Source organism: Chlamydotis macqueenii, chromosome 4 (genome assembly GCF_036417535.1).
Source record: "Chlamydotis macqueenii isolate bChlMac1 chromosome 4, bChlMac1.mat, whole genome shotgun sequence".
Taxonomy (NCBI): domain Eukaryota; kingdom Metazoa; phylum Chordata; class Aves; order Otidiformes; family Otididae; genus Chlamydotis; species Chlamydotis macqueenii.
This window is the reverse complement of record NC_141559.1, coordinates 7,233,734-7,257,174: the sequence shown is the minus strand read 5'-3', so window position 1 is coordinate 7,257,174 and position 23,441 is coordinate 7,233,734. Positions and strand designations below refer to the sequence as shown.

Genomic DNA, 23,441 nt, shown 5'->3' with positions numbered 1-23,441 from the left:
CCTTAATCTTCCTTTAATACTGCCTCTTTTCTGTCTACAGGTAACTGGAAAGCCTCCTCTTTCTAAAGCTACCAAAGCTGCTTTTTGGAAATGAGCAGCATCAGCCATTTCCTCCAGGGCCTGAGAGCATCTCCCCAGAAATAACTCTCCTAGCCACCCTGTCCAAGGCACACAGCGACTCAAAGCTCGACACCAGCTGGAGGGTTTCATCCTCCTGCTTTTGGGGCAGGTTTGAGTTCACCTGCCCGCAGAACCCAAAAACCCTGCAGAAGAGAAACCAGGAGTAGTTTTGCTCGTCGCCGTCAATGAGTAGCTAACGGCTGGGAAAGGAGCACGCAGCAGTTTGCATCGGTGCGCAAGAGGAATATAAAAACCAAACCAAAACACAATTTGTTTTGCAGTTTATTAAAGGAAATGTTTTCATAGAATTAATCATGGTCCGCGAGGCCGCTTTACACGACGCCGTTCCTCCCTACCCCCAGCCATCCCACATGAGGCCTTAGCCGGACTAAAATTTTGCAAAGCCTTGCATTGTTCTCCCTGACACCGGATCAGCGAACACAAAAAAGCAACTGCCAGCTCAAAAGCAATCCGGTGATAGAGCCTGGTGCTATCTAATCAAGGGCAAAAGGTCACTTCCGAACAACTGGGCAATAAAAGATTATTTCCAGCCGCAGAACAGAAAGGCCCAGTGGTGGATGCTTGAAAGAGGGGGGTGGAAGGAGGGCAAAAGGGCTCCCGTCTGTGGGAGGAAGTGCATTGAATAAAGCCAGCAGACGGGAACCATCTGGCTTTGTGCGTGGTCTGTTCTTCAGAAGAGAGAGAAAGCCCCCTCAGCGGGGCCAGTGACTCCATGCAATGATTCAAACTTTTAAATTGAAGGAGAGGGGGGAAAAAAAAAAAAAAAAAAAAAAAAAGAAGAGGAGGCTTTCCCAGGCACCAAGAAATTGGAAAAGGGAACTTTCCCAACAGGCGGACGTGTCTTATCAAGGGCTAGCTGCAAGACAGAGCCCGCGTTTTAATTCGGTCATGATAGATGGCTCTTATCAGGGAGCACGGCCTGTGGATAACCAAACAGGGCTTTTGTGTTTGTTTTGTTTTTAAAGATGGCTTGGAAGAAATCTCCCAGGGACCCAGCACACTCAAACTCCCAACCCACCCAGTACACTGAGTTTGGTCACGTTTTTAAACGGCAAACGGCATTTTCAGCGGTATCACCTCTGTTACGTACACCTTGTGCATTTCCCCCCTTCCTCTCACTCTCCACTTGTTCTATGGCCTCGTTTGAATGAAAGCAAGAAAATAAAAGGGCCAGATTACATTCAGTCCAGTTGCCATGGCCTGCGGGAGGGCAGAATTGCAAACACTTCGGTACAAACGGTACGATCCCTGCAGTTGTCCTACATGTCCTCACTTTCCCTCGCTACGTGGGTCACACCGGAGGCCCTTGGCACTCGGCGGCGAGGGGCTGAATCTATTCAGGCTCCCAGACACCTCCTCCCTTCACTAGTGAATTAACTTTAAGCATGCAAATCACACTAATCCAGAATTCACAGGAGAGGAAGTCAGGAGGGTTCCCAGTGCTCCGGGAAATATTTTTCCTTTCGGGAAGGGGAGGCGGGGGGGTCATTGCACTCTTCTTTACAGCTCGCTGCAGGTCACTCTGGCTCATCTCAAAGAAAGTTTAGTTCAGAGGCTCAGCTTGACATTCATTGGTTTCTAAATCTGAACCTCTCGAGCAATTGTCCCAGCAAACCCAAGGATTGGGGCCTGAGCAAATAGCCGTCGACTAATCCTGCTGTCCTAGGGGGGAAACGAAGCAGTTAAATGTCCAGTTTATCAACAGAAAACAACAACTGAGCCTTTGTCCTAACAGGGTGCATTAGGAAACCGTTTGGCAGGGCTCATCTGCATGAGAAACCAAGGCAGCTGGGGAAACACCAACATACACGTTTTAGAGAGATGCATGAAGACGTCGGATGAGAAAAATATTCCTGACATTGAAGGTAGCCTTACAGAAAATCAAAAAGGAAGAAAAACTCAAGAATTCTGAATAAGTCTGACAGAGCTTGACACTTGAAGGGCTTTAGGTTTGTTGGGTTTCTTTAAAAAAAAAAAAAAAAAACACCACCCACAAAGCAAAAGTTAAAACTGAGAAACATGACACAGCGGGTCCTCTGCCATAGCTTGCTTGCTACAGGACAGAAAAAAAACCCAGGACCAACAGCAACTGGACCAAATGGTCAAACCAAGGACTGCAACAGCTGCAGAATTTATTCTCTACAGCTCTGCAAAGCTAAGGCACCGTGCAAAGACACCAGTGTTTCTGCTATAGTCTCAGCAAAAAGCCTGGATATCAAACAGCCAGGGAAACATGGAATATAATTTGAAGACACAGAGCCATCAAAGGAAAGCTATGGCGTTGAAACACAGCACTATAAAGCAGGTAGGGAAAAGAAAAAAAAAAAGTGTCACTCCCCTTGCCCCTCACACATTTGGGTTTTTTTTTTTTTTTTTTGACACTCAGCACTGATCTATTCTCAGTTTTTACTTGAGTAAGGGGTTTCTACTCAGTCACAGACATTCTTCTTTAAGGATTTTTAGACACCCAGGAGGTGCTGAAAAAGCAGAGGCAAAGGACTTTCCCCCCCACATTCCCTATTTCCTCAAGAGTTCAGCAAAAAGCTCTGTCCTGTTGCTCAGGGCAAGGTATATAACCGATATAGCATAGATGGAAACTGCATTCCACTCACTCTGCAAATCCAGTGGGAAAATAACCTGAAGGTAGAAAAAAAAAAAAAACAAACCAAACCAAAACCCAACTTTAAAGCCTCAGGTTAAGACTGCTGCTGCTTCCACAGCCACTTTCAACACTTAAGAAAGTGAAAGCACTTATTGGAACAATAAAGTTCTGTGCAAGGAGAAGGAGGTATCTCAGAAAACGTGTCCCCAGAGCAGCCCGTTTACAGACAAGTCAAGGCTAGATGATGAGGTTATCACCAGGAAGATCACAGCCCCAAACTCCTAGGTCACAACCTACAACAGGAACTTACAAAGAGATTTTCAAAAGAAGCAAATCTAGCCTTTCCTGGAGTGCCCAAAAAGAAAAATCCACCCAGAGGGATGCTTCCACAACCCAGCGGTACAATAGTCACATTTCAGTCACAACAGAGACAGACAGCGTCGCTGCATTGGGGGCAGTTTCTACTCCCACGCACCATGACTGAAAACCTAGAGACCCACAGTTATTTCAGAGCTACCCCAGCATTTTTGGAGGCCAGAGCATGCCCCACCAGCCCTACGCTGAGCAGCCACCCTGGTTTCCACTTCACTTAGCATTAATTATAAGCCTTTTTCTTGGCTAGCTTGGCAGCTTTGTGGTTCAAGGGGGAAGGAGAGAAAAAAAAAAAATTAAATCTCATCCTATTAAGTGTAGCCCAGCGACCAAAAGACTCTGAAAGATAGGAAACCCTTCTCAGCATGAACAAACAGCAGAACTGCACTTGAAAATACAGGTTTTAATTGCAAATGGCATTTCCAAACTACCCTGCTCCCGGGGCCACATAGATGCAGGCGAGGCGTGCTATCAGGCAGTTAATTCCCTCAAACAAACAGCTTCCCGTTCCCAGCCACCTACAAGGCTTGCAAGGTTTTAAACACGCACCATTTGTATCACAAAAGCCACTCAAAGCCCCTGTCCTGGGCAAGGCTCTGCTCTAGTTAGGCACCCAACAAAGAGCAAGCCTACCTTCCTTTGGTAAGCACCTGGATTTGGTCTCCCCGGCAGACTCAAAACAAGCATTTTTGCGGAGAGCAGATGCTGTGATTCATGTACCAAAACCCTGTAGCTTTATCACAGACCACAGACCAGTTTTATCATCAGCACGCCTTTCGAAGTGCACGCTACAGCATCCAGTACCCTCACAGAGACTCACCAAATACACGCCATCTGCTCCAAGATAGCTCCAGCAAAAAAAGAGAAAGGCAGCAGGACTCCAGAACACGTAGGAGCGTAGCACGCCTCTCCTGTAAGAGCCCCCCTGGGTTCAAGGTTGCAGGCCTCACAGCAAGTCTGAAGAAGATCAAGACAGACTACAAGCTACTCCAAGAAGAAGAAGACTGCTAACACCCCTTGCCCCAGGTGTCCCCTCAGCTGCGGTAAGTTGGCACCTGCTAATTTTGTGGAGTCACACAGCCGCTCTCGAGGGGCAGAAACAAGTCTGCCGCAAGGGGCCTCTGGTTGCTCGGAGCAGGTTTGTCTCGTTTTACCCTGAATTTCCAGATTCTGGAGCGTTAGCCTGCCATGTTCTCAGTATCCTAACTCGCTTAGCCAACAACCCACGCGTGCACTGCTCTGTCTTGCTGATTTGGGATCCTTGAGGTTCGTACCCCGAGGGAAATATATTCCAGTCATCCACTGTGCGGATTAGGCATGCCATCACTATTTCTTACCTGCAGCTGTAAATCATACGGTTTCCTGCCTAGCTCTAGATAAGAACACAGCCCCTGGGCTACGCACCAGCTGACGGTATCAAGCCCTTTTGTTAAGGGAAAGATTGCAGATGACAAAGTGCTTTCACCTGTTTCTCTTTGCCAGGTAAGGTCTCCTCTGTATGCCTGGACAGAATGGAAGCTACTAGAGACAAGCGGCAGAAACTGTTTCTCCCCTAAAAACTTGAAGGTGAGACTCTTTAGATGAGAAATGGCATCAGGAGGCTGGCTGAGGGTCACAGCTCTCCACTACACAGGGGTACCAGAGCAGGCACGCACAGAAACCCAAATACTTCTGCCACAAGGGATGGGATGAGGAGGAGACAGGACTAGAACAACATCCATCCAGCTGGGAAGGAGCAGGAACCAGAGGCAAGGATAATGGCACAGGGATATCAAGGAAAGAGCAAGTCAGGCAAGAAGAAGAAAGATTCAGGTTGGTGACTGCAACCAGCAAGTCAGGTAAGCAAGTGGGGAACAGACGGCATCACGCCACGGACTTGAGCAGTGTTAGTGGGGTTTGCAGAGCAGTGCTGTGAGGCAGGACAGGACAAGGAGCAGAGATTGCTCCTCTGGCATGGGAGAACTGCCACGGTCCCATAGCTCCTGTAGCGCCACCTTGGCCTGATTTTAATTGCCAGTGAGTCCTCGTGGTCTTAACCTGTCCTGTAGGTCAGCTGCAAAAGGAGGGCTTTGCCTAAAAGGTCCTCTCCAGCTGTTGAAGCCAAGGCTCAAGAGCTGTGTTACTGGTGCTTCCCTGCCCCTGACCTGGCCTTACAGACCATCCCCTGCATTTCCAGTGCAGCAAAGCAAAAGGGACAGAGCCACCCAAAACGTTTCCTTTATAACCGTATCCTGGTGAGACCTTGCTCCTGTGGCCTTCACCTGGGGAAGTGCTTAACTCCAGTTCTGCTTGAGCCTCACAGCCTTCGGCTTCCAGTCCTTTTCATGCCACACAGTATGGTGAGACGGTGTGCAAGAGGGGCAAAGGATGGGAAAGTACAACCAAATGTTACCACTTACCCAAAAATGCCAGGAAGAGTGATATCTTTAAATAATAGGACATAAAAATCTAAAGTGTATTCCAAAAACTTAAATGAAGATATATAAGCCTTTAAAACAGTCACCTGTGAGACCGTTATTTTTGCACCTAATGGTTCCCTTGGCATGCTCCCTTGTTACTAATGCCTCCAGAAAGCAGAATAAAAAATACTTTGTACAACTCAGACACATATGTAATAACTTTGCAGTGTGCTGCTGAAGTTCAGTACCAACACAGAGCAGTAACATCTCATAAAACACCCATTACGGTCAGAATCACCTGTACTGTGTGGAAACAGAGGCGGGAAGATGGGATGTTTTGTTTGTTGTCTCTGAACGAGGCTGAGGTTTGAAGGCAGATCTTCCTGGCTTAGTCTCTTAATTCACACTGTTCCTGCGTACTGTAATCCTGTAAGATTACAGCTTATCAGGGCAGTAGGGTTTTTTTTTTCCAAGAAAAGACGACTATGGAACAGGTTTCACCACTGCTTATTATCAGACTGAGGAGGGAGATTTGTCTCTGCGGAAGGAAGACCTGGGGTCTGAGGGTCTGCATCTCAGCCAAGGCTCAAGCCGGCTTGGGGAATTAAAAAAAAAAATATATATATATGTTTGCCCTTCTGACTCTGGTGTATCCTCGCACAGCCTTGTCCAGCTCACCCATTGTTTTGTTGATGTCGTCGCTCGCGCTTCTTACTGCGCAGCGACTGGGTTCGTGTCCGTGGGATGCTCACCACTGTAGCTGCAGGCTGCCTCCAGCACGCCGCAGGCGTGAAACCGAAAATGCTGATGTCACGTCTGGTAACCCATCAAAAAAAGCACCTTGTTCAAAACAGAGAGATCGGATGAGATCATTAGAAGTTTTAAGTATTCTCTTTTTTTTTTTGGCATAACACCTACTTAGCTGGGAGGCATTGCGAGAGGATATTGTAAAGGTTATTTAAAAGCAAAACAAAGTCGTCAGGCATTCCCCTGCCCATCATTTATTTTGGCAAATTTACGTCCTCTGAAAAACACGATGGAGGCATCATTTTCTGCAGCAGAACATCGCGTGCAAGCAAGGCTGATTAAACAGACCAGTCTGCCCAAATGCACTGGGGAGATTTTAGATGTAAGAGAGGAAAAACTTTGGTTTATGCTGAGCACGTATGCAAATATCCCCACTTATCATCTCTGTGCCCAGAGAATGCAAAAGCAGGAGAAGGAAAGGGTTGTCTACCACACAGCTTGTGTCACCTGAGATATTCTTACAATTAATTGTGTTTTACATAAACACTCCAGAACAGACAGAAAGACCTTTGCCAACATGTCTCAGTGAAAGTCAGAAAGCAAGCCAGAGGAAGAGATGGGGAGAAAAAAAAAAAAGGCAAGAAAAAAGGATCTTCACTGAGTTTAAGTGACTGCAGGTAGGATTCACCTCAGTTAAATTCAGGCACCTAAATGTTAGGCATCTAGTTTTATCTGTTCAGGTAGGAGAGGTGTTTGAGAGAAATGAGTGTATTTATAACAGAAAAAAGAGTCCCTTATCCCTGTAACAGAAGTAAAAATGCAGTGGGTGCTTATGGTGTCATGTTCCAAGAGGACAAGAATTGAAAAAAAAAAAAAAAAGGTTATAATTATGTTCTCTTGATGCAAAGAAATGATCTTTCTTGAACACACACCCCCCTCATAAAATCACTTTTCTTCCCATTGGTGTCATTAGCTTCAATGAAACTTCAAAAGTGCATTTTTAAGAGTATTTAGGTTTATAAAACCTCAAGTGCAAAGTGTGTAGATAGACCAAAAAAAAAAAAGCATCTAAGTGCTCCTCTTCACTGGCACCCCTGCAATTGTTCCGCTCCCAGCTCTCCTCTCACTGCTGTGACCCCTGTACATCAGAGCCAATGCTCGGCTTTATCCCGACCATGTCAAGTTATCAATTAAAGGCCAAACGGACTCGCAAGGTCAATATTTTTAAAGCCAGTAGCCTTTTGTTAGTTTCTGAAATCCGTATGTAGGACCAGAGTTAACTTGATTTTCAGAAATTTGGAGATTGCATCGTCCAGAGAACAATGCCAAAATTTAGGTAGCCCTTACGTGGACTCATGAGCTTCGCTCCAGGCCCCCGTTAAGCTGAATTTGCAGCTAAATGTGATGCACTTATTTCTCTGTTCTACGCGAAGCTGCTGCAAAGTACAGTTGCGTTCTCTCAGGTGTAGAAACACGGGCTGGTTCGTGTAACCTGCACGTACACGCACTTCTGCAACAACAGAGTGTAAATCGGGAACTCCTGGATTCTGGACAAGCAGCAGCCCTATCGTGCAGTCGCAGGTGGGAAAGGTGGTGGGCACGTACCTGGGAAGGACTCTGACGGCGCAGGGACCACGGAGGTACAGCAGCCTGATCTCTGCGGCTGCACAGTGATCACCGAAGGCTGATTCTGCTTCCCCTCCAGAAAACAGAATCTAATAAACCTGAAAGCTAAGTGCAGGCACACAGGAGGTGCTTACGCTGCTAGAGAACGAAATAGAGAACAGGGAGGGGGAATGGATTTTAAGTAAGTGGACTGTTGTGGTCCAAAGCAGCTTGCATTCACAAATACAGTTATGTTGTTGCACGTAAATACATCTAGTCCTACAGCAGCTCACATTTCCCTAACACAAGGGTACAAGATTTAGGAGCAGTAGTAGCAAAAACCAAAATTATTGAACCTCTGCTAAAACGTGTTGTGTTTTTCCAAAGAAAGGGAAATTCTGCCCAGAATCTCTCCCCTCTCTTTCTCAGAGCTCCTGATGAGGATCAGCAACAGAGGGCATGGCCATCCATTCATCCACTCCCGCTCTGGAGAAGACATACATCCAAAGTGTTGCAACTCTGCCATCCTTTTCTCCTCCTGGGATAGTTTCTATTGCAAGAGTTAAAAGATATCACTTCAGTCGTACAGGTAAGAGGGGCAGCTACAACAGGAAGGACGAGAAACAGAACTAGGTTATTGAGTCAGACGTTTTTTTCCGAGTCTTGCAGATGGTGAGAACAAGAAGCAAAAGCCATGTTTCCAGTTAAAGCTAATGAAATTCTACAAGCCTCGTGGGAAACTCAAGAAACACAGGCACAAAGTGCAGAATTGCTTCTTGTTTTCCTTTCTTTTTTCATACTTTGCTTACTTGTTCGAATGCATGTGGATGGAGCGCGCGGGCAGAATTTCCTCAGGTGCTGCTAGCTGCGTCCCATTTTTGGCTTGTAGCCCTACACCCGTGTCTGCAGTCTCAGTAACCACCTACAAAGCTGTGTCTTCAGGCAGGAGAGTAGGGACGGAGAGCGGATGACCGCCTCAGAGCCTGAGAGCACATGTAACACGGAGAGGCATGTGCCGCATCTCCGGCTCTGGCACTGCGTGGCAGCGCCCCTGCCACCAGTCAAGCACAAGAAGTCCCTTCCCCTCGTTTCACCTGGGTACCCTGTTTTTTATGAACAGTTGCATCAGCATTACCGAGACAGGCAGGAACTTCTCAGGCCAGCAATCCCACCATCAAGTGGGCCATCGTTGAGAAAGAGACACAACCAGAAGCCGCCCTGGGAGGGCAAACGTAGGAGAGATGCCGAGCAGAAGTATGGTTTGCTATCACCCAGAGGAAAAATACAAGTGCTACTTGTATTTGCCAGGATTTACTAGAGCAGATTTTACCAGAGCGAGCTTTTCCATCTCTCCTCCAGTTTTTACACACGTAAGGTTGGCAGATACAGAATGCAAGTGGGCATTTACGTACTGGGCAGCCACATTATGTGTGCGCACGAGTCTCCTGCGTCCTCAGGAAGTTTCCACATACACAGCAAGGCTGAAAAAATAGTTAGCTCTACATGCCCAAAGAGAAATTTCTGCAATCAGCATGTTCAAAGGTCCAATTTTATTTTTCCCATTTATTTTTTCAAAAGTTGCCAGCATGCTACCTCACAACCTACAACGTGTAGACACAAAATCCACTTCTGAGGGCAGATGCCTCTTATTCTGATGTTTATCTCTTTCCTGCTACCTGTCAGGAGCCCGAGCATCACAATTTAGACATTTTCTGTCTGCCCCAACACATTTTCAGATACTCATAATGATGCAAGAGCATCTTTTTTGTGTCTTCTGCCTAGGTGTCCACAGCTCTCCACTAACAAGATAAGGTAAGACAACAGACACGTCTATCTTTATGTGGTAAAACAAGCTTCTGTATTTAAGATTAACTTTACAGGACAGGTGGTTTCCTAGAACTGAATATACACAAGAAAACATTTAACTGTCCTACATAAACGTCAACAGGATATGAGCAGCGTGCGCCTAATAAAGGGCAGAGAATACAATAAAAAGGGGCCCTAAATCAAAGAGTGGGTTCCCAACAGTAAGCGCTCACGTACTGGGCTGACGGAAAGGGGCAGCTTGTCCAGGCTTTGCTGCTGAGCCTTCAGCACTGCTACCAGCCCACCAGCTCCTCTGTTCTGCTCCTTGCTTTCTTCGCTTGGAGGTACGATTGACCCAGTACCAGCATCTTGCTGGGGTGATGTCTGGGAACTGCATCCACAAACCTACTTGTGCCAGTATCTCCAGTGGGAGCTCGGTGTGCACTTCTGCCTTTATCAGCTCTTAAAAAAAAAAGAAAAAAAAAAAAATGCAGAGCAAACATTATCTATTGTTAATTACCTGTAAAGTAGGGCTTTTGCCACTTCCCCAGTTTCTAAGAGCTCTGAAGTGAAACCTGAAAGAAGCCACCCATTGTTTTCAATTGTGCAAGAGCCAGGAGCAAATAGGGCTCAAATTGCAGCTCTGAAAGGCAACAGGAAATTGGCAGCCCGGTAATCTGCTCCCAACTATTCAGAGTAACAAAGGCTACATTCCTCCTCAAGTAGTCACCATTAGAAACCCAAGGCTGATCTATTTAGTAAGGCCCACAGAATAAATCTGTGGAAATAAAGGGGTTTAATTAGAAGGCCATAGGATATGGCTCTAGTTTCCAGCCCCACAAGTAACATGTATTATTTGGGCTCCTACCTAGTTTCCCAGGAAAAGGATTGCTGCCGTTTTCAAATATCATTTTAAAACAAATGAAAAAAAAAACAACTCAAAACCTAATAAATGTAGAAGTGTTCATCCATCATACAGATGGATCATACTGTACAATGTGCTGTATCAAGAACGTTTAAAACTGGTCCCTGCGTTAGGATTATATATTTTTCCCTGTAAGGGTATTAACATTGCTTCTGAACCATCAAACGCCTGCACGCACACACAATCTATGGCACGTTACAACATCCAATTTATAAAAGTTCTCCAGAAAGTGCTATGGTTTCAGGTGTGGAGAGGTTCTCCCGTCCATCCCTCACCCCTCTGTAGAGAAGTAAAACACCGCACTGCCAGTCACAGACTTCTGGTTGCGGCCGTGCCTCACAGAATGACTCTGCACAGCACTCCGGCCTCGGTTTTCCCAGCAGCAAAAGGGAAATATTTCCCTCAGGGCTGTTTTATCAGCCACAGTTGATTTAAAATAATTTAAGTCCAAGTGCAAAATGCTTTGAGCTACCTGTTGAGGAGGTATTGCAGTTTTTGCCACCTGAAGAGATAAAGTTATCCCAAATCCAGCGCGTCAGAGTTGTCAGCAGGAACAGCAGATGGGATGAACATGTACAGGTGATGTGATCCGCACCTGGCAGCGGTGATGGCTGACTCTGGAACCACCATGGCAAGTGCTCCTGCTCCAGCACAGGGTAAGAGGTGGAAAGGGGGGGACACAAACACACAGCCCCTAATGCTCAAGATTGGAAAGCCCATACAAAAATCTCTGTGGAGACTCCAGAGGGCTTCTTAGATGTCTACCACTTGCTCCCAGAGAGACCCTTCGATGACTGGTCAATGCAGCAGAATTGATGCACTTTCAACTCTAACAGTATTTCCTCACATACTCTGGCAGATCAGTAAACTCAAGACCAGACATCAAGTACTGCCAAACTTGGGCAAAGTTCATACCTTCTGAACTTCATACCAGAACAAAATTGTGAGATCCAACTATACTGTATTTCCCACCCTGACTATCCAGGTGCATCCTCTCTGTGATGCAGAAGAGACACGGAAAACAGAAATGTATTCAATCAGCAGGTGCCTCAGTAGCAGCACAGATGGCTCACGTAGTCATAGCGTGTTTCATCCAGAAGAACTTTGCATGCTATGTAGAAAAATGAACAAGTGCACAATTATTGTCTAAAAAGAAGAGGTCGAATAAATAAGACTTGGTGTTGGTAAGAAATAAATGTTGCTGAGAATGGATTTTGAGAAGGGACAGCCAGCTAGGAGACCTTGATATTAAAAAGAACGTACAGTGCAACCTCCCAATATCCAGGTTAGAGAAAAGCCCCAGCACTTCCCCTTGTCCTTCCAGGCAACTAGTTCATTCATTTTCCTTTTCTCCTGGCCAACTTAATCACCGATCCAAATCCATCAACTTCATTCAGAAGAAACATTCTGTGGTATAAACCCAGTCACACTCCGGTAGCGACCTGGAAGGGTCATGCAGGATGCGAGCCCCATTGTGCTCCTTATTGCACAAACACAATGCGCTCCAGCCCTCTGGGGCAGAGCCTCTGTCAGAGGTTGGTGCCTTTCGACAATGCCTTCTGCGGGATATTTGTTTTCAGCTTCGCAGAGCTGTTACAGGTATATAAAGGTTCACAAAACAGGGTGTGCTTACAGTGTGAGAGTGGCAGGGCAATCAGGCACACCTTTCTCTGAGGACTAAAACAAATGTATGTTTCTTTTCCTCAAAAAAAAAAAAAAAGAGCAATTCACCACAGTTACATAGTCAGGCTGAAGATGGCTCATTCTGCAACGGGCACAGTGATGTCATTCCCCTGGAAGTACACCGCTTCTCCTTTTACAATATTGTTACATGCATATGCCAGGAATATTGAAAGATCCAGGTGAATTTCTGGTCCTTTTCTGAAGCTAAAATCAAAAGTTATTCAGTCACCTAGGGTTTCGCCTATGTATACTTAAACCTAAGGAATAAGACCATACATGGCCTGAAGAAAATCTGTCCTGCATTTGTATTTATTAATAAGTACATGAGGAAGTATTTAATCTCAAGGAATCTTCACCAGGAGAAGGCGGAGTGGTGGCCGCAAGCATTATACTGGGCAAACCACCAGCACTGCGTCTCTTCATCACGAATACAAACAGTCCCGTGTACCGGTGACAGCCCATGTCCATGCTGCAACGTGGAAGCAGAACACGCTGAAGAAAACTTTCTGGGTAGCTTCGAAGTTTTTTGAATAGATCTTTCCAAAAAAAGCAGAAAGCGTGTTAACACGGCCCCATATGGCTAGGTAACTAATGCCAAGGGTAGAAGGCAAGCCTTGGCTACTCGCATCCGTGAAAGAGAGGTGAAAAACAGCCGCAGCGAGGAAGTACAAATGATTTAAGAGCTGCCCTAAAAGCAACTTGCCCGCTGATGAAGGCTAATCAGAACAAGACCTCTGCAACCCATGCACTGTGGAAGGCTGGTAAATCCAGCTGTGCGATCGCGGAACAAAATTATATTCCAGATTTTTTTTGAAGCACCACCATGACTGACACAAATGCTCCGGCTGGAAGAAAGCCAGCAATTAATCAGGATCCCTTAGAATTTCGAGGTAATTTTAGCAGAACAAGAAACACAGAAGTATCAGTGAGTCCTGAACTTTCCTCCAGGACAAAAATCTATTACTTCATACAAGTCCATTAAAACACCTCATCTAGCCCTTTTAATCCCTCCTAACAAGATTTTCTCTATCACAGACTGAGGAGCTAATCCTCTCCCACCTGTCTTTATGATACGGAACCATAAACAAGCGCAAGTACTTTTCATTTGTTAGGCATTATCCCCCCCCTTGGAGAACGCTATCATCCGCACTAGCATTAGCGCAACGAAGCCGGCTTTAGAGGAAGACCCCAACTCCCTCAAGTTCTCACCGTAGCAATGTATTCCTCCCATTTACCATCCGTTTCCAAAACTCACCTCTTACCACAAGCATCAAGACTCTACGCAAACCGAGACCCAAACTCCAGCTTGCTGGTGGGACTTCCCTTGTTCCTTCATCCCAGACCTTACGCGACACATTCCAGGACTCCACTGTGCATAACCCGATGGCAGGCTTGTTCAAATCTATCACCAACCTATACAATTAGGTTAATAGGTCAGATGAGTTTATCGCCTAACTACACCATCATTTTATACAGAGTTCTCTCTGTTTGTCCAAATAAGACCTCAAAGCTATCCAAAAACCGTTAAGAAAATAATTTTTCTGACCTACATTGTAAGAGATCTCTGACAGTCTGGCACTCTACAGACACAGATAAAGTAACCTGAACAGCCCACTGAGAAATCTGGGGCTGAAGAACTCAAAGCCGCAGTTTGGACTCCGAACCACCAGAAATCTCATCGGCCTTCAGCAAACCCCCTTACAACAAAATACAGTTATCTCTAGATGGTCATTCCAGTTGCTGTATCATAGAAAGTGGAGCAGATGATAATCCCTGACCACTTAGGGCACATTTAAAACAACTTCTGTCTCTTCAAGCTGTGGAGGCTTACTGCATACATCTGTCAGCTTGCTCAATTTTTATTTTTTTTTCCCCCCTGCTAGACAGACATTCATTCGCTCTCATGCAATCCTGCGTGGTTCTACACCACAAAATCTGTCTGCCTGAAAGAAGTCTCAGTCATTTCCATAACATAAGGCAGCGACCCTACACTCCAGAGGACGCGTAAGTGAACTCAAATATGTAAGAGTATTAAGTACGAACGATACAGCATCTAACCCAAGGGAAAAAACTGTTATTCTCCTTGCTTTAACTCTGCCTTCTCTAGATAACACCGGCAATTAGAACAGCATTTAAGACATACACGAAACCATTATCTTCTCATTGCTGTGGAGGTCAAAGTCAAATTTTCCTCCTAAGGAACCGCAACATGAAGTTATTCCCAAAGTTCAGTTAGTAAAGGGAGCATTACTGTGACTATCTAGAGCATAGGGTTTTGTTTTTTTTTTTTTTTTTAAGAAATCTGAAACAGTGCTGTGACGTAGCTCGTGATGGAAGATAATCATTAGAAGATAGAGCACATAGAAGTCCTTTGAGCTTTCTTCTCTTCTGCTAGGAACTAAACCAAACCAAACTCCAACATAAGGCTGAAAAAAAAAAATAAAAAGAGAGGAAAGCAGTGCAACATTTTTCTTGAAAAGGAATAACTTAACACCCTTCGAGCCAACTTCCACAACACAGAGCTGGATTGTATCCAGTTATGAAAAGGCAGTAGGCTGGTATTTTGGGGTGTCAGAACAGTCTTAAAAATAGTCGTATCTGCCCAACGGTGACTGCTTGACAAGGATTTCATTATCTCCCAAGGGCTGTTTGCAGCTGTCACTGTTAGAGAAGGATCGGTGATCGGGAAGTAGCGCAAAGAAAGTCGCCTGCTCCTCAGAAACATCCTTCTCTTGGCTTTGCTTCATCTCCTGAAAAATAATCTTGGAAAGCAGACTTCTATATACGCTCTGCCACCCCACACGCCTTCCAGCTAGTCAATTTTGTCATGGTAATGCTGCTCTCCCAGCCTCAGCAACTGCAAACTGCAAAGCAAGTGGCTTCCTCCTAGATGTAGCCAGATGATGAATTCACAGAAGTCATCCATGCCATTTCAGAAAGAACGCAACGTTTCAGTAAGCTCATTATATGGCGCTGGATCAGCTTTGACAGGGTTAACTACAAAAGCCGAGCTTATTCAAATCATCTATACACCAAGAGTCAGAACAGCTTGAATATGGCAATTTAAAGTATCAGGTCTTCAGAACACAAGATACAACACATTTATCAAGTTATTACTGTGTTCCTGAAGTGGAGTTTCTCTAGAAACGCTTACTCTGAATACCATGTGAAATTACATCCATTTAATAAACTTTTTACTTCAGGAGAATTGTGATGTTAGCCTTGACCCACATGAACAGAAGAATGAGGTTTCCCCATTCACTCTTCATGAAAAGCTTTTTTGTGGAATATGTGTTAAATGGCCACAAGTAGCTGTGACACTCAGGTCACCCTTAAGAGCCTTTAAATTAAAGACAGAAGATAGATTCAGTTGACATTGGGAAAAGAACCAAACAAGCAGTAGACACAGGCACAAGCACACCCCCTCCTTTCAAAGCTCAAAGCTAGCAAACTACAGCAACACAACCGTTATTTTTTTCATCCTGCCTCTTGCTTTTTATTGAGGTTTGAGCTCGGTAGATTCATTACTTCAGCTGACATACAATTTAACCAGCCAAGACGACCTATAGAGGAAAATTTAAAATAGGCTCATACATTAATTTGCTATTCTTCAGGAAACAAAAAAACCTAAAGTTACGGTTTCCTCTTCCAGAACCGTCTTTCCAAATGTTTTGGGCCCACACTTCTCGGCGCCGTCAAGCACAACGTATATATTCAACTGTATTAAATGTCCCATAGCAAAAACTTACTTGACATACAGTTAGCAAACTTAAAATTAGGTAAACTAAACCAGAGCACAGACTAGTGATTTCGGAGTATCAACAGGAAGTTATTTGCTACCTGATAAGACTGCAAGGAGAAACCCCAGCAACCCAGCAATACGTGTATGTAGCTCACAACCTGTCACTGTAATAAAAGAACGAGAGCCGTTTTCATTAATTAATATATTTTTCTGCATTATAGTTAACATATGTACTTTCTTCGTGTCATCCTTATTTCGTTAAGTATTGATATTTTGTTATATTCAGACAAGAGTACATTTTTCAAAGTCTTTTGCAATAAATATCATAAAATAATAGAGATTCACATAATAAATATTCTTCACAATAAAAAAAGTTTTAACAGACTTTTGTCTTAAAAATAGTTGGGATTCAACTTTGTGTTTTATACATAAAATATACAAAAAAGGACCACAATTTGTGGCTAAGGCAATAAAACAGGGACAGAATAAAATTATGAAGTACAGAGCAGAGCTAAGTTCACTAAACAGAAGGATCACAAGAAACTCTAAGGATTCAAGGATGTTTAGGTGACTCAATGACACCTGAAGGCTGTCTGGATATATGAACACCACCAACTTTAATATCAACTGATACTGGTAAGACTACAAAAATAGGAGTAGGAGGGCGGAGTGAGCAACATCCTTCAAAGATCTGACAGCAAAAGAAACAAATGAGTACGTTGCAGCCATAATGTCTCCAATGTGAAGATCTACACAGTGTAGCAAAAACTGAAGTTACATTGAAAATGTAAAAAAAAAAAAGGAGGCAGGGTAATTCTCAGGACTGAGAATGTTCCCAAAGCTAAGACAAAAAGAGAGACGAGGGGGGTGAAAGGGCAAAAAAAAAAAGCAGGCTGCTTATAGAAGAGTCAGGCCTTTCATTTGGTAAAGCCTTTATTTTACATCCCTCTCCAGAAAGAGCACACACAAAAAGCTATTTCACAATCCAGCTCACTCACGAAAGTTGTTCTTCCTTGGTACCCAGGTGGTTACGGAAAAAAAAAAATAATAAAAAAAAACTGCTGAGAATGAAAAACATCTTTGGGAAGATATTCACAGAGCAAGAAGCTGCAAGAGCCCAGTGAGCCCTCACTGTCTCTTTCAGGAGTGGTTCAGTTACAAACTCAAAAGACCCTGCCAAAGTGTGCGGCAGATGCAGATACCAGGTCCACACTTACCAAAGAGCAGCAATGACTACGTAAAATGCTCCACGCTCAGCCAAGTCAAGAGGAAGAGGAGAGCAAAGATGCAAAGGGAAGAAATTGTGTATTTGAAGTGGGGGAGACAGAAAGCAAAAGAATAGCCCCTCCCAAAATTGGAGGAGGGGGGGCAAGAAAGGAAGGAAAAAAAAAAAAATTAGCTACAACCTGAAAAAAATGAAGTTGGAGGAAGCAAACCTCCCTCCAAAAATCATGAGGGCTTGCCCTGACCCCGGGAGGGGCAGCTCTCCAGTTTACAATAGACCGTGTTGGAGTTCTTGCATCGGCAACCCGGACGATTGATGCGGTCGTAACACCCTCGACAGAGTTTTAGGCATCCTTTTGCAGGAGGGTAGCAGAGCAAGCAAGGCAGCAACAAGGACATGGCTCCCATGCACAGGTACCTAGAACAGCAGTGTGACTGGGAACAGGAGCAGGGATTATCCGCGTAAGAGTCCCCTTCATCGTCGTTAGAACAGTGGTAGAAGATCCCTTTGACCAAACACATGCAGGTGCTGTACTCCACCATGCTCTCTGCAGAGCACAAGCACTGCCGGTTGCAGGCCAAGCAAGAAGGGAGAGCCCTCGGGGCCGTGCACTCGCCGCACTTGCACTTCCCGCACTGTTCGCAGATGAACTTGTGCTGCGTCAAGTCCTCTTTCAAAGGACCCTTCAGGTCATCTACAATCAGAGACGACTGCTTGGGCTGCGTCCGGATTGTCCGATCGGATCTGTGGCCCGAACCCGGCCTGGATGGAGGTGACCGCCCCAGCAGACCTTGCTCAGAGGAAGCGCTGCTGTTGCTCCCAGAGCTCGCCGCGCTCCCCGTGCTGGTGGATCTGCTCAAGACAGGAGCCCTCGCGTTATGCTGATGTGCCACGTGCCCCACATGACTGGGTCTGTGCTCGTAATTATTATTCACATTAATTGGTATGATTTCGTGAGTCCTTTCATGCTTCTCTTGCCTCGGTGCCGTCCGCGGCCCAGATTTTTTCACCACAGATGGCCCCTCGGTGTATTCGTTGCTGCCCCTGATCGCCTTGATCTGGTCCAGTGACAAGATAGCTGTTGGCTGGCTCTCTCTCTCATAGTCCAACCGTTGCCGGCTGTCCAAGGAGGGCTGCTGAATCACCACTAGCGAACCACCACTGCCATGTTGACTTTGGGGCTCCATCTGTAGTGATCGCTACTTCTGGCATTCAGTGGGAACCTGGCATGCATCTGAAATCCTAAAATAATAATAAGACAGAAGGTGTAAATAAACATGGCGTGTGTACATATATACATGCATACACAAGATCAAGGGCAAAAGAGGAATAAAGAATGGGATACTTCTTGAAAAAAGAAGTGATATGGCAAACCACAAATTGCCCTAGCCACCTGGTACTGATCTCTTTCAGCAAGGGATTACAACAACGCTGCGGATCTGGCCAAAGTCCAGTAATGTGGAGACTCCGGGTATGGCATCACAGATGAGGAATGCAAAGTAGACCCCGTGCCATTTAAAAATTTTTATTTTTTTTTTTTAAATCTAAAAATTCCAGTATCAACCTGTCTGCTAACTTGGCAAGCCATGGAAAGTGCTTCTCGCTTGCTACTGAACTCAACATCTGTCTAACTAGCAATAGTAGTTCTGAATGCCCCCCAAACGAAGCTGGAAGCAGGCAAGAATGTGACCAGGTTTATGTTTTGTACGGCAGAATAAAGCGCATGCACAGTTCTCGCTCTTCTGGCTGAATCTGCAGCATTGAAAGCTCAACAGGCTTCCTTCCTAGCACATTTGGGAAGTCTCCTTTTTCAAGTGACATACGTGCATTACAGAGTCTTGAACGAAGTACTGTCAAGTGGCCAAGATGTTTTCTGTAAGAAAGTAACTCAGCATATAAATCTAATATGCTCCTCAAAAAATTAAAGCAAGGGTGCAAACGGCCCCTTTTCAAGTATTCTCTGACCACAGGCCAGGGTGTGAAAGCAAAAGGGGTAGAAAAGGCTAAGATGAACTAGGTGTCAGCTAAAAAGTACCTAAGGATTTGGAAGAATGTTAAGAGCAGATAACAAAAAAAAAAAAAACACCCAACCACAAAACACAAAGAACAAATCCATTTTCACAAGTCAAACAGATTAAAAGCTTCTCAAATAAATACATCCATCTATCTACATCTACATCTATCTATTAAATGTGTTATGCATTTCCATTCCCTGTCATTCTGCCAAGCTATCGACACAAAGATTGCAATGCTGATTGAGAAAACTGCAGTGACAGTTCTGCACCTCTACAGAAACTCAGACGAGTATTTAAGTGCCACATTTATCCAGAGAACCGAGAAAATAAACTTTCTTTTACTGACAGCTGGGGGAAAAGCCCCTTTTCATTCCCCTCGAGATGTCATACATGTTTACCTATCAAGTGCTATCAAGCATTTCCAAAACTCATCCAGTAATCCGGAGAAAGAGTCTGTCTTGCCTTCCCAGACCACAGCCGGCTCGGAGCTACTCCCATTCACGAGAAAAAGGCAGTGACATGGAAGCACAGGGACGGACGAGAGCAGGAAAGATTTATTTTAACAGGGAAAGTTTCTTCTAGCAGGTAGCTCGCATCTTCATGGCTCTGACCGCTCGTAAGAGGAGAGGGACAGCTTCTGCCTGGACACAAAGCCTTTGTGCTCATCCAGCAGTCAAAGATTTTGTTTTACATTTAACGTCACTTGTGCAGGCTTTAGGGTCGCCAGATTAAAAAGGAAAAATAGAAAAAAAAAAAAAACCAAAAAACCTGAACATGTTCACTTCTAATTCACCTCACATAGCAGGCTGCCTTCCTCACAAGCACTGAATACCCATCCACAACGGAGCCAGGGTGAATGGATGCGAGGAGGGAAAGATTTACAGCTGCACCAGGCGGGAGCCGGGCTCCCCAGGGGAGGAGAAATAACATCCCAGGGAAATGCGAAAGACATCCAGTGCCATCTTTGGGGGGAAAGCGCAACGCCAACGCCGGCTGACAGGACCCGCCGCGGCCCGGGGCGGGGGGGGGGCACAGCTCCAACCCCCTCCAAATAACTTTTAAACCGGTTTTTCCCCCATCTCCTCGCTCCACGGCCCATAAAATAAAACAAACATACGGCAAAGTCGGCGGGAGCCCTCGCGTTGCGGCAGCCGGGGCCGGTAGATTCCCCCCCCCCCCCCCCCCCCCCCGCCTCTCCACCCCCCCACTCCGCCGCGGGCGGGGCGAGGCGCCGAGCACGCCGCTGACGGGGAGGAAGGAAGAGGAGGGGAGAGGGAAAAAAAAAAAAAAAAAAAGTTATGAATGAAAACAAGGGCTTTTTTTTTTTTTTTTTTTTTTTTAATGCCTTTCTGCAGGGGGAGGGCAGCGGCGGCCGGCGCGGCCCCGGGAGCGCGGCCTTCCCGGCTTTTAAAGCGGCAGAGCGCGCGCGCGCGCGCGCCCGCTGCAGCGCCGGGGATTCCCGCCGCCGGCGCGAGCCCGGGCTCGAGCCCCACCCCCGCCTCAGCCCCCGCCACCCCCGGCGAAGCAGCCGCCCGCCCGCAGGTTTTTTGGTTGTGGTTTTGGGGGGTGTTTTTGTTGGTTTTTTTTTTTTTCGTGTGTATGGGTTTTTTGGGGTTTTTTTTTGGTTTTTTTTTTTTTGGTTTTTTTTCACGTTTTGTTCCTTTTCAGCCGGCCGCGGGGCTTAAACGAAAGGCGACCCCTTCCACTCGCGGGCCCTGACGCCCCACGAACCCCTCCGCCGGGGTCTATCAGCCGCCCCGCTCCCCGGCGACCGCCGAGCCCTCTCTCAAAGCCCAACCCCAGCGGGATTTAAATTTAGTTTAATTTTTTTTTTTTTTTTTTTTTTTGGTGGAAGAAGGGTCCGGCGTGGGTCCGCGCCTCGGCAGGCAGGCACCTGCTCGCTGCTTCCAGCGAGCTGCACCGGCTCCGGTGTCAAAAGCACGACGAGTCCCCTCAACTTACCGATTTCCAAGGAGTCACCAGCAACGGCAAATCCAACCGGCGGGAGGGCAGGGTGGCGGCGGCCCCGGCTCCTCGGGGTGCGGTGGGGGAAAGGCAGGCGGGCTGCGCTCCCCGTCTCCCAGTTTTCTCCACGTCCTACTCGGCGAGCGGAGGAAAATCCAACCCCGCTGCCCGCCGCAGCCTTCCTCTCCCGGGGGCCGGCATTCAGCGGGGCCGCCTTCCCCTCGAAGCCGCTCCTCCGCGGAGCCAGACCCCCCCCCCCCCCCGCTCTTCCGCGCCCGCGGGACGAAGCGCTGGCTCCTTCGGCCGCCGGGTCCCTCGGTTCCGGAGGGCAGGGAACAAACCAAGCCCCTTCTCCTAAACGGTTTGATCTCGGTCTCTGTGCACCCGGGCGGTCGTGAAGGGTCTCCCGAGCATTGGCGGGGAACGGCGAGGCTCCGGCTGCGGGTTGTTATTTTCCCTTTTTCCCGACGGGAGCGATCCCTCCGGGCTGGGCGAGCGGGCGGCAGCGTTCGCGGGGTCCGGCTTCACCGCATGGTCCTGGCCGCCGGTCCCTTCTGGCAAAGTGCAACCACAACCCCTAGCGCAAGAGATTTTTTTTTTTTGTTGGTGGTGGTTTGTTTTTTTTTTTTTTTTTTGTTGCTGTCGTTGTAAGGAATCACGAAGAGGCACTTGCTTTCCAGGTGCCAGCGAAGCCGGAGACAGAGCGCAAGGGCTCGGCGAGCTCCCCCCCCCAGCCCCCCCAGCTCTGCCAACTGCCATGTGCTGCCCGAGGCCGGCTGACAGGCTCGGGGGAAAACGGCAACGTGCGGCAGCCCCCGGGCGCAAAAACCCGAGCACCAAAGCCTCTCGGTTACGGGGAGAGGAGCAAACCCGGCAAGCGGGATCCCCCCGCTCCCGCGTCAGGCGAAGACGGACAGTTACCCCGCCGGGCGGGTTAGAACGACCGGTAAAGGGTGACCGGCTCGGGAAAGCCCAGAGACCCCCGCCACACGCCCGGCGTGAGGGGGGAAGCAGCCAGGGCAGCTCGCCCCGACCGCGGGACTCCCCACCTCCTCCCTCCGCACCGGATCAGCCGAGCACCGCCCGGGCTTACCTAAGGCCGAGGTCAGCGCCCGCTCCCCGCGGCGCATTGGCGGCCCCGGCGCGGAGTCCAGCCCGGGCAGTGCAAGCAGCCGCTCCGCGCCGTCCCGCCGCCCTTGCGGGAGTGAGGCCGGCCGCGCGCCGCCGCCTTTCAGCGCGCAGCCCCGGCCGCGCCCCCGGTGATGTCAATGTGTCACTCCGCGGCCACCCCGAAATCCCGGAGTGGACTTCCCCCACACACCCCCCCCCCCCCGCCGCCCTCCCGCGGAACTGCTCCCGTACCGGGTCACGGCCGTGGGGCGCCGGTCTCCGTGCGTGTCTGTGGCTCACGGCCCCACGCGGTGACGCCGCCCGGCAGCTGCTGGCCCCGGCCTGCAAGGGGCGCCCGGGGGAGCGGGGCAGCACCACGAGTGGGGTGGGGGGGTTCTCCCCGCCCCCCCCCCCCCACGCGGTTTTAGGGGCCGGTTGCGGAGCGGGAAGGGGTCCCCGCACGGGCCCACGCTCCCTCGGCGACCGCAGGCTGAGCGGGAGCGGCAGAGGAACGCGCTTCTCCCCGGGTACCGGCTGAGGGAAGAGCTTGGTGCAGGGCTCAAGGTTGTGCAGTTGTCCTCTGATAATGTCACGGGGGGATTTCTGTGCGTGTTTTAGTGTCAGCGTCCTGCACGCAGGGTCCAGACAGCTGGAAGAGCCATTCACTTACATCCGTAAAATGTTTCTGCGCCTTTCAGCCTTTACTGAGCGAGCTGAGGGCCGCAGAGAGCATTCACCCTTGTCATCCTTCCACTGGAGAGGAAAGGGCTCTTCCCACCCTCCCGCAGACGGTACTGGGGCTCTTCCCACCCTTCCACAGACGGTACCGAAACACCGAGAGAGAGATCGCAGGGCTCACCCAGTTGTCCTCCTCTACCGCCTTTCCAGCCCGTGCTCCACCAGGTCCCACCCAAAGTTCGTCGCTGAAGTTCATCGGCCGTGCTGCTGAAGAGATCACAGAGATGCCTCCAAAGCCCCTATTTCTATGGCCAAATCTTATCTTTGATGTGTGTTGTGTTTTGGTTTTTGAGTGACCAAAGTGTTGTAAAAGGCAGCTAAAAGAACATGGGACAATGATGTAAAAAGAAATCAAAATTCTGATAA

At 47.6% G+C, this 23,441-nt stretch overlaps 1 protein-coding gene and 1 long non-coding RNA gene across 3 annotated transcripts; one reads left to right on the top strand and one right to left on the bottom strand.

Moving 5' to 3' along the window:
- Positions 1-15,752: 15,752 nt before the first annotated feature.
- SPRY1 (sprouty RTK signaling antagonist 1) lies at positions 15,753-22,461 on the bottom strand. Of its 2 annotated transcripts, XM_086747387.1 has the most exons (3): positions 22,321-22,461; positions 21,225-21,804; positions 15,753-18,489 (listed from the first exon to the last, which is right to left on the bottom strand). In XM_086747387.1, exon 3 carries the CDS (start codon positions 18,432-18,434, stop codon positions 17,472-17,474), a length of 963 nt encoding a protein of 320 aa, XP_086603513.1. In that variant the 5' UTR covers positions 18,435-18,489; positions 21,225-21,804; positions 22,321-22,461; the 3' UTR covers positions 15,753-17,471. The 2 variants fall into 2 exon arrangements, with proteins under 2 accessions (XP_086603513.1, XP_086603514.1); XM_086747388.1 differs by lacking the exon at positions 22,321-22,461 and having other exon boundaries at positions 21,225-22,298.
- Positions 22,462-23,054: 593 nt separating this feature from the next.
- Positions 23,055-23,441, top strand: LOC147600833 (uncharacterized). Its single transcript, XR_015258393.1, has 2 exons — positions 23,055-23,160; positions 23,226-23,441. It is a non-coding gene; the product is annotated as an uncharacterized LOC147600833 (long non-coding RNA).

What these genes read in the sequence shown, in the direction of transcription:
- SPRY1 (XM_086747387.1), bottom strand. Translation starts at nt 18,434, where the DNA reads ATGGAGCCCCAAAGTCAACATGGCAGTGGTGGTTCGCTAGTGGTGATT.